The 11,161-nt window shown below is 34.7% G+C and overlaps 1 protein-coding gene across 3 annotated transcripts; it reads left to right on the top strand.

The window, feature by feature from the left end:
* The first annotated feature begins 1,404 nt into the window (after positions 1-1,404).
* LOC149484084 (uncharacterized) lies at positions 1,405-10,152 on the top strand. 3 transcript variants are annotated; one of them, XM_089701552.1, is made up of 7 exons: positions 1,405-1,532; positions 1,615-1,712; positions 3,893-5,348; positions 5,443-5,671; positions 5,929-6,087; positions 6,168-6,650; positions 6,990-10,152. In XM_089701552.1, exons 2-7 carry the CDS (start codon positions 1,678-1,680, stop codon positions 7,118-7,120), a joined length of 2,493 nt encoding a protein of 830 aa, XP_089557678.1. In that variant the 5' UTR covers positions 1,405-1,532; positions 1,615-1,677; the 3' UTR covers positions 7,121-10,152. The 3 variants fall into 3 exon arrangements, with proteins under 3 accessions (XP_089557678.1, XP_089557680.1, XP_089557679.1); XM_089701554.1 differs by lacking the exon at positions 6,990-10,152 and adding an exon at positions 6,882-6,922 and having other exon boundaries at positions 6,168-6,692; XM_089701553.1 differs by having other exon boundaries at positions 1,429-1,536.
* The last annotated feature ends 1,009 nt before the right edge of the window (positions 10,153-11,161 follow it).

The raw sequence follows: 11,161 nt of genomic DNA, 5'->3' as shown, positions 1-11,161 counted from the left end.
TTAATAATTACCTACTAACGATAAATCGATTGCACGCATCAATTCACGCGCATTACTTTTTCTAGTGCTCGATTGTGCGAAGCGTTGCTGTAGTTGGAACATTCAACGTTAAGCATTATGTCGCATAATGCGCTCTTAAGTGCTGTAATTGGAAAACGGGGACATGCAGTACTTTTAGGGTTCCGTAGCCAAAATGGCAAAAACGGAACCCTTATAGTTTCGTCATGTCCGTCTGTCCGTCTGTCCGTCTGTCCGTCTGTCACAGCCGATTTACTCGGAAACTATAAGTACTACAGTGATGAAATTTGATGGGAATATGTGTTGTATGAACCGCTACAAAAATATGACACTAAATAGTAAAAAAAAGAATTGGGGGTGGGGCCCCCCATACATGTAACTGAGGGATGAAATTTTTTTTTTCGATGTACATACCCGTGTGGGGTATCAATGGAAAGGTCTTTTAAAATGATATAAAGTTTTCTAAAAAACATTTTTCTTAAAGTGAACGGTTTTTGAGATATCAGCTCTCAAAGTCGTAAAAAGTATGTCCCCCCCCCTCTATTTTTATAACTACGGGGTATAAAATTCTAAAAAAAATAGAGGTGATGCATGCTAATTAACTCTTTCAACGATTTTTGGTTTGATCAAAGTATCTCTTATAGTTTTTGAGATAGGTTGATTTAACTGTAATTTATTTTATTTGCTGCTACGGAACCCTTTGTGCGCGAGCCCGACTCGCACTTGGCCGGTTTTTTGAGTTTAGCTTGAACCTTTGGCTTGAACATGATTACGGAAATTATATAAACCTTAAAAAGATATAAACTATATTTTTGGTTTTGGTATCTTTTGTTGATCACGCCCGGGCTCGCCCGGGTATTATAATTAAAAAAAATATTCTTATAACAAAAAAGAAACTGGGACCATAAAGGACCTAACGGCTCCGAGCCTAACGGAGACCTATCAATTAAGGTCATTTTCGACCCAAAATTCCATTGATGGGGTGCTAAATTTGCATTGGTGACGACATCTTTCATCTATAATCACAGAACAGTCTATAATGTTATAAATAACTAGCGGTCCACCCCGGCTTCGCCCGTGGTACATATTTCGCAATAAAAGGTAGCCTATATTCTTTCTCAGGGTCTAAAGATTATCTGTGCCAAATTTCATCAAAATCGGTCCAGTAATTTATGCGTGAAAACCATACATACATACACACAAACCTTTCCTCTTTATAATATTAGTATAGATTTACATTACGAAAAGAAGCCACACATTTAGTTGCAATTGCAAAACGTTATATTAAAATGAAATGAAATTACAATGAAACCATTTTAATTATGAAACCTCGCAGAAACCTCCATTATTTTTAATAGTAGCAATACATTTAACTGTTTCCGTTTTTCTCTTTCCGCCGTTTCCGGTGAAGGTCCGCCATATTTTCATTATCGAGTTGTTCGTTCGCCGGGTCTGTAAGGTGGATTCTGGTGAATGACAAATTTATTAAATATCTAAATTCTCTCATTTGAGAGGTAAGTTTAAGTCTAATTTTGAGTAAATATTATCATTTAGAATATTAGTTTCTTGTAGTATTCTAATTTGAGTGAATTTCAGATACTTTCCATCCTACACCACCACGTATAAAACATCTTTCCTGAGGTCTATAAAAGCTTCAAAATGCAGTACAACAGCTTTCATAATCAACATCCAATGTAAGTTAATTTTGCTCATATTATTTATTGACTTAGAAAGTGATTGTTTTAATATGTTAGAATAGGTTGAGGCAGCGGCCATTTTGTGAAATGCAATTTGTCCAGCTGATTAAATGGAGGATAGAAAAATGTTATTCAATACGTATAGTCAAGCTTAAAACTAATTCTAGAAATCACCATTGTATTGGTTATATAAACTGTCTTTGAAATCAATAGAAATTCTCTGTAAAATTTATTAGTTTTTTTTTATACTTGTGGATCTTATTAAGCATGCGCGATATTATTGACCTTCATACGCGTCGATTGCGTATAACTAGTGTTATATCGAGTCTACTTGTACTGTATAGAGTATAGTTGAAGCTACATAAAGAGGATATACAACCTTATATACCTACATTAATTATAGCATCGCAATTTGATTACATTATTAGCTACTTATTAATCTAGACATTTTTCGGATTTAACTTATTCTCAAAAATTATTGCACGCCTCATAAGCGAAGCGTTGAGGTGGGTACTACTGTCACTTCGCGCAAAACATCTGATTTTTCAAACTTAAAATGTCTTTATGTATCATACATTGCACTTGTAAAGCCGGGTATCCACTTAGGTTCGCCGTGGTTTGCGAACGCGCCCGCTCCGCAAACCAAACATAATGGATACGTCGTGATCGCGGAGCGCGACTGGAGCACGATCGGAGCACGGCGGAGCGCTCCGGAAGCGGTTTTTTGCGCGAACTCAAAGGGGAGCGCAGTTTGTTCGTGGACGCGAGCGTGTGTTTGTTAAGTTCGCGAACATGGAGTGGTCCGATGAAATGATGAATAGATGCATTATTTCATTATTTCTTCTTCCCTTATTCATATTACCTTGCCAAAATTGAGGAGGTTGTTTGTATTCCATCACAATATAATGTATCAAAATATAAGCTGCACTTCTTACTAATTCTGGAGGCGGCATGTTTGCACCGACCGTCTGTCGTGTGTCTATTGGAGACCGGAGCGCGGAATTTAGCGCTCCGACAGGAGCACTAATGTTGCAGCCTAAGTGTGTACACTATACACGTTCACGATCGCGGAGCACACATTGTTCGCAATCCACGGCGAACCTAAGTGGATACCCGGCTTAAGATAATACATACACACACATATTAAGAAAAAACACTATTTTTAACGTTCATGATATTTTTGATGTCATTTTTGTTATTTAAACTAGTTAAAAAACAGTTTAAAAAAGTTCTGTCTTGGACGTCCGTGTGTCTGTATGTGCGGATCCTTTTTCTTGTTAACACGATAGCGACCGAAATACTTTACTAATCAAGTCTTTTTTTTTCTCTTACGCTTGAGTATGCTCAGGAATAGAACCCTTTCATTTTTCAGGGTCTGATTCGATGTGGTTTAATTGTTATTAAATAAACAAAAATAATAATTAATAAATATTTATTAAAAAAAAAATATGAGGCGTGCACTTTTGGATTTTCCAAATTATTTTAATACTTGTACCCAGTCTTGAAAAATATTCCAAGTAATGTTTTATTATTGCTGTGTGCATTGAATGTTGAAGTTGTTTACATTTGAAGAGTTTTTTTATTCGAACATTACCAATATTTACTTGAAAAGTCAATTTTTTTTTCACTGTTTCATATTTACAGTTTACATGGTCCTGGAGTGCAATAGGCTATTAATTTTTACCATGGGTGAAGCTGGGGTAGATAGTGTATTTTCTTATTTTAAACCAGATTTAAATTAAGAAAATACACATATAATGATCTCATTAAGGATTTGTTACCTAATTACTTTTCAAATAAATTGGATTTTAAATAGCATAATGAAGGTTTACTGATACTAAATCAAAACAAAAAATATTAAAATTTGTATAATAAAAACAATTCTGTTCTTTAATTATTAAATTAAGTAAAGTCAACATCTATATAAATAATAATTTATGTAATGATAGAATCAACAAAAGTTTCTCGCTCTTATACAGAGTATACATAAGAAAATTATTGAATCCTTGTGATCCATAGCAGGATAAAAAAAATGGGTCATGATGTAAAGGTTAATACAGTTCACAGTTGCAAGTCAATAAAAGCATATTGAAAAGAAAAATCTAAGCATTATTTGAAATAAAGTATTACAAGTAATACTCTTATTTCAAATGTAAACCTATAAAATTACATTTCAGTTTCAGACCTCGCTTAGACCGGAATGAACAATTCGGTAAGATGCCTTTTTTCAATGGACCCCCTGACTTTGGAGGCCCTAAGAACTTTGCCCCCAGAAATAATATGGGCAACAAAAATTTTAGGCCCAGAAATGATTACAATGGTGTAAGGCCAGAATTTAATGGCCACAGAAATGAAAATGGTAATCAGAACGATTTTGGGGGTCCAAAAGAATATAGACCTAGAAACAACTATAACAACAATCAGATGCAAAAGAAAGAGTATGAGGGTGATAATGCATCTGGAAGCAATATGCAGTTCTATAACTCTAAAAATGATTTTGGTGGTCCTAAACAACATAGCTTCCAAAAGAATGGATTTGCTCCCAAAAATTACAATAATCCGAATGGATCTCCAACAAATGCTCAACAGCAACAGTATATTCAAAAGAAAGTTTTTAATTCCAACAATGGACAAAATCAAGATTTCAATGACCGCAAGTTACAGAGCAGAAAAGCCAAACATCCTGGTGATGGATTAGTTAAACCTGTATGGGACATGGGACAACTTGAAACAATTCAAAAGAACTTCTATAAACCACATGCCAATGTTGAATCTCGTACTGATGATGAGGTCCAAAGGTTCAGAGCTACTAAGGAAATTACTGTGAGTGGTAATAATGTGCCAAGACCAAATCAGAAGTTTGATGAAGGCAATTTCCCAGACCATATTTTGAACACTATCAAGGAACAAGGTTGGGAAGAACCTACTGGCATCCAAGCACAGGGATGGCCTATTGCTTTATCTGGTCGTGATATGGTTGGTATTGCATCCACTGGATCTGGTAAGACGCTGGCATACATGCTACCTGCAGCAGTTCATATTGTTCATCAACAGAGGATCCAGCGAGGTGATGGTCCCATTGCTCTCATTCTGGCCCCTACTCGTGAATTGGCGCAGCAAATTCAATCAGTAGCCCAAGCTTACAGTGCCCGTGGATGCATCAGAAACACTTGCCTCTTTGGTGGTTCCCCCAAGGGACCCCAGGCTCGAGATTTAGAAAGAGGTGTTGAGATTGTCATTGCTACACCAGGACGTCTGATTGATTTCTTGGAAAGGGGCACAACCAACTTGCGCCGTTGCACTTATTTGGTCCTTGATGAAGCTGACAGGATGTTAGACATGGGTTTTGAACCTCAAATCCGTAAAATCATTGAACAAATCCGCCCTGATCGTCAAGTTTTGATGTGGTCTGCAACCTGGCCAAAAGAGATTCAAGCTTTGGCTGAAGATTTCTTAACTGACTACATTAAAGTCAACATTGGATCTCTTAACCTGTCTGCCAACAACAACATAAAGCAAATCATTGAAGTATGTGAAGAACATGAGAAGGAAATGAAGCTCAGTAACCTACTGAAAGAGATTGCATCTGAAAAAGACAATAAAGTCATTGTGTTTGTAGAGACCAAAAAGAAGGTAAGTTTCATTTACATTATAATATGAGATGTGATGTTTGAGAACTTCTAAACAAATTAAAAATTAAAAAATACAAATTTTAATTATGTTTTAGGTTGATGATATTGCGCGTGCCGTGCGTCGTAACGGGCATAAAGCTTTGGCCATCCATGGGGACAAGTCGCAACCAGAACGAGATGCTGTTCTCACAGAATTCCGTAATGGAGCTACAACCATACTTATTGCCACTGATGTAGCTGCACGTGGATTAGATGTGGAAGATGTCAAATTTGTTGTCAACTTTGATTACCCTAATTCCTCTGAAGATTATATTCATAGAATTGGTAATATATCTTTTAAATCTTTATATATAAAAATGAATCTCAAAATGTGTTGGTAAGCGCATAACTCGAGAACGGCTGAACCGATTTCGATAATTCTTTTTTTATTATATTCCTTGAAGTACGAGGATGGTTCTTATGTAGAGAAAACATAAACATGTACCACGGGCGAAGCCGGGGCGGACCCCTAGTAATAAATAATTATTTTATTAATGTATGCCTTACATATTAATTGAAATTCACATTAATTTTTGTAACAGGTCGCACAGGACGTTGCCAGCAGTCTGGTACAGCTTACACTTACTTCACAAGTGGAGATGCCCGTCAAGCTCGCGCTCTCGTGGGAGTGCTCCGGGAAACTGGACAAAATCCACCTGCTAAATTGAATGAAATGGCAAGAACCAACAACAATAGCTCTGGTAAAAAAGCACTTGAGATTTCAATTATTTTTATATAAAAAACAATGATCATGATATTTACATTATTACTTTACTATCAGGTCGCAACCGTTGGCAACAGCGTAAGGAAAACAACAGTGGATCAAGCTCACCACGCCAAAAGAGCAACCAGTGGAATAACAAGATGGCCAATGGATCCAGTGATGACGGACAGAATACTTTCCAGGCACAAAACTTTACACAACAACCACCACGCTTCTCAAACCAGAACCAGAATAATCAAGGCTACAGACAAAACAATTACCAGAAACCAGTACCATTCCCGAGTCCCAATGTATTTGACTCGATGGGGACATACCAGGGCGGTTATAACAATGGTTATCAGAATGCATACAACAACCAAAATGGGTATGGTCAACAACGCCCATACAACAACCAGCGTAACAATGGCCAACAATATCGCAACAATAACAACAGCGGCAACAAGTCCAGTGGATCGGGCTCCTCCTATGGATCACCTCCTCCTCACTTTGCTGCTACCGCTCACTATCCACAAATGCATCCTCATCATCAGGAAATGCTTGGTATGATTTCTTATAGAGACAATTTTTTCGTTCTTTTATTTTGTTCACATCTTTGAAGTGAAACTTCTTTATCGGGGTTGGAAAAAAATTTAGTATAACATTTTTTCGTTAATCGTGACATTTTTCCGTTACGCGCCATCTTTTTCTCATCCCTACCACGCGGGATTCGACGTATTTATGTAAAGTTTCATATAGTAAATTAATTTTTTGAAAAATAAGGTCATAAAGAAGTTTCACTTCTTATGTGTGAACATTAGTACACGCACACATTATTAGACAATGTTACATTGTATAATTATTTTGTTAATTTTCATTTGTATTGACATTTATTTTTTCTAGGAGGCAAGTTCTACGGCGGCGGTGTCGGTGGAGGAGGCCCCTGCGGCTACCAAGCTGCGGTCGGCGCCGGAGTGCCCTACCCACACCTACCCCCAGGCCCTCTGCTATATGCTGCTCCTGTTCAACAATAAACATAACAATCCTATGGGTTTGCCAGAAAATATATTTTAAAGTAGTTTACATGAAATTCCATGTTTACAAACGGAAGTTTTTATTTAGTTTTGTATTTAATTTAAATCAAAGAAGAGTTAATTTTAAAATTGTGTTAGGTGTAAAAGGTTCTGGCGATCCTAAATTTAATTATAGGTTGCGCACTTTAATTTGTTTATCATATCATATATTTTTCATGATAGTTGGGTGTCTCTAATGAATGCTGTTAAAACTTGATTGATTCGTACTTAGTTGTAACAGTTAGATTTCAAATTTGGGAGGTGTTTTTTTTTTTATTATTGTCATTTAAAAATAATTAACAATTTTTTAGATCTGATTGAAAGCTTGCAATTCACATTTATTTGTATGGCTTGTTCTATTTTTGACAAAAAAGATGATTGGTTTTTTTTTTGAGAGAGACAATTACATACTTGGATATTGTAAACTAAATGTTTTTGTGAATTATCTTTCAGATCGATTTCAATTACTAAATATACAATAAGTGTGTTAGTTTTAGGGATAATTTTTTGTTAGTCACATTGTAAAAATGCTTGAAAATATTCATATTTGACATACCATACCTTGCCTAATTAAAATTGCCAATAAATTAGACTCAAAGTAACTGTTACGGATATTATATTAATTTAATTATAATTTACCTATATACAAATCATTTAGGCCAGCAACTGTGCTTTGTGACTAACAAAAAATGGTCCACATAATTATGGTGGATTAAATGAGCAGTAAGTCATTACCACCTTTAGATTTTAAAAATCACTATTTGTTAGAGTAGTCGGTGTTGGTACCCTCTTATGTATCCCTGGGTGCCTTTCGTTTTAAATGTCTGTATGATGTACGAAATGCACGAAACATATAGAAGATGTGTGAAATTCTAGGGAAGGTTTTCAAATGCTGATATAGTATCTGAATATTTTATATAAATTATTACTTTATTGTTAATGATGATCTTATCCAGTGAAAATGGGGGACAACTTAGTATAAGAAAATTGAAATGCTTTTGATACAACCGAGACCATCTGTATTGCCAGATAAAGACATATATTTTCTTTTGTAATATAATGTGATATTGCTCACATTATGAGTCAACATTATTTTTTACGAAAATTAGATCTTATATTGAGTATTATGCCTAGAAGTATGAGTCTATGAAGACAGCATAGACATTAGGGTTTTGAATTTTAAATTCCTCCTATGACATTCAACAAAGTTAGAAATGTAAATACATGCATTTAACTTAGGAAGATTAATATTTTGATCGTTAATACGAATAATCGAACTACGGTTACAATTCGTTTCTTAGACAAATAAGTGATTTCGTCAGATTTGTTTTTCGATTATTTTTGTAATTGTATTTCACACATTACATCAGTAGTTATTTACTGGAGTTTCTTTGTACGTAAAGGGGTTCTAAGGGCTGCGGAAAGAGGTCAATTGGTACAAAATAAAGCAGGTATTTATTGTGAATTGTTCTAGAAGCCCGTTACTGTCCAAAGAGGTAAAAATCTGTGATATTTCATTACTGTATCCTATAACCTATCGTTTCGTTTGTCAATTGTTAATACATAAGAACACATCCGTATGGAAAGTGTTTTACTATACAAAAAATATATTTTTTGACTATTTGAGCGAATTTCATGAAGAATGTTTGTGACTACAAAGCTTTCAGGTCATTCACAGATGTATTATATGATAGGTGTAAGGTTTAATATTTTATTGTTATTCAGTTTAGTTTCACGTTTTATCTTGAGGTGACAAAATTGTACCAGTTCAAAAGGGACGTAATAGTTATTATCTCGAAATCCCATTCTAGACTGCATCTCGGATGATGGATGATGTATGTTTATGACGCGCGGGTAAAAACTTGTATGGGGTGAACAATACGTGGGTCTCGTATAGGACATGTCAGATACGAGGTTTAATTTTTATGTACATTATAAGAGAAAGACTGCAATGATAGAGTATAATTATGCATATTTTCATCTAAAAGATGATTCTTCTAGCCTGAACTGTCGTTAGTTTTGTGAAAGTTGTTATACAAAGATAATTTATTCGAAGTAGGACGGCCGGGCTAGAGTAGATAGTTGCGTATAATATCGGCAAGCGTGTCATGTCGAGTATGGTCACGGATTTGCAGGGGGAGCTCCTGTATTTAAATATGTACAAAGTACTGTACCCACCTCTACTAAACAACTGTGATAATAACACTAAGTAGCTTAACAGGCAATTTATATACTAGTTACGTCCAAGAGAAGGAATGACATCATATCTGACATATTGTATTGTGTGATGATAATTAATATTATTATCAAGGCGCGTTTATTAAACACTTTCGTCGCGTTGATTAAACTTTTCTCTAAACAAGACTGATTATGATTATTTCTATTTGAATATTTTATACTCGTTCCACTTTTGACTGAATGAATTAAGATGTCTGTATTTATATTGGTAGTTTTCTCGTGCTGTGTGTTTTTTCCAAAATTTATTATTCACTATGTTGGATATGTGTCAAAACATCTTTCTAAGCAGTCACCGACTTGAATTTGTAGGTATTTCTTTTCATAAGTGAATCCCACTTTTTTGTTGTGATGATGTTGTTGACAAATTTGTGGCAGCAACAAACTAACGTTATGGAAAAGGTTTTATTATTTGTTGTTTATTTGCAAAATTTTATTTAATCAACCAGATTATCTCATAGGCATATAGTAGTACATGCTAAACTATACAAAATATTTAAGAATTTATTTTCCAAATTACGGTTTGTCAAAAATATAAATAGATTTTTAAGTATGTGGCAATGCAGATCTTCATAAATATTATTCATTATAAAAGTACATAGTTTGTATTTATTCAAACTCGATTGTATGTATGTTAAAATGGAGAGAGGCTCCGTATAAAACTGTCCCAAAGGGAGGTCTTCTGAATGTTTCTAAGAAGTGCATTTCTTCTATGTAATACAGTATTAAAATTCCGATTAATAAATTGATGTATTAAATTTGGTATTTTTATTTTTTTCAAACTGCTCCGAAGTCCTAATAACCCATATTGTATTATCAACACCAATCTAAAGATAGGTATATATAAGCTACCTAGTTGATACCTAGTTTCCTTGAATTATTAAAAAAATATAATTGTGAACCGAATTAAACGAGCGCTAATATCGGCAACCAATTCGAATTATAATATTTTTTTATTCGTGTTGAATATTCTATCATACACGATGTGGTTAAAACTGTGTAGTTTAGTTAATTATGACAATAAATCAATTTTTTTTTGCCTTTGCATCGATGCTGTCTGATTCCGCACCGGTATCCCATACAGTCGCGAAGCTAACCGATAACCACGCTTCATTCTTCAATTTAATATGTGAATCAAACGCGATACAGTCTCGCTTCCGTCGGTCGCGATGCTCACACCATTCAATAACCACACAAAAAGTATATTATTAGTCAAATTGTATTTGGTGAGGCTTTAAACAACGCAGAACGCAACATCAACATTGGATTCACGCATTTAATCATTACTAGCATTATAGTACGACATAAAAGAGATGAAATTAATTATTTTGGAACTAATTCGTTTTTCATTACCTGGCAACCCTGAATTGGCAATGTAGCTGTCAAGTTGAATAAAAATTTGTTGTTTTTTTCGTGAAGTGGAGAATTATTGAGATAAAATTGTTATTTAGAACAAGAAATTTAAATAAAAAAGGAGACATCATGAAAAAGGTTAAACGTAGCGGTGTCCGTGATGTGGTGTATAAAGTTTTTATTCGGTGTTTGTCCGAATTTCAAGCTGGAAATTTATTGACTGATTTGGAAAACGTTTACAAACGTACAGCCGAATATACCGGTGAGATTCCATTAATTTTTGCTCAGTACTACGTAAAATAGAATATTCCATTAGTAACGAGTGTTTAATGTATGTATGTATGGCGATTATTACGTTTTCGCAATTTAATTTGAGGTTATTTGTATGTAAACAAAAACTAGTTTTTATAGTGC

This window comes from Colias philodice, chromosome 12, assembly GCF_061535455.1.
Source record: "Colias philodice isolate Cphi_HAF_F1 chromosome 12, ilColPhil1 Martin Lab GWU primary, whole genome shotgun sequence".
In the NCBI taxonomy this organism is placed as follows: domain Eukaryota; kingdom Metazoa; phylum Arthropoda; class Insecta; order Lepidoptera; family Pieridae; genus Colias; species Colias philodice.
The sequence above is the reverse complement of the archived record's forward strand: the minus strand, read 5'-3'. Positions and strand labels throughout refer to the sequence as shown.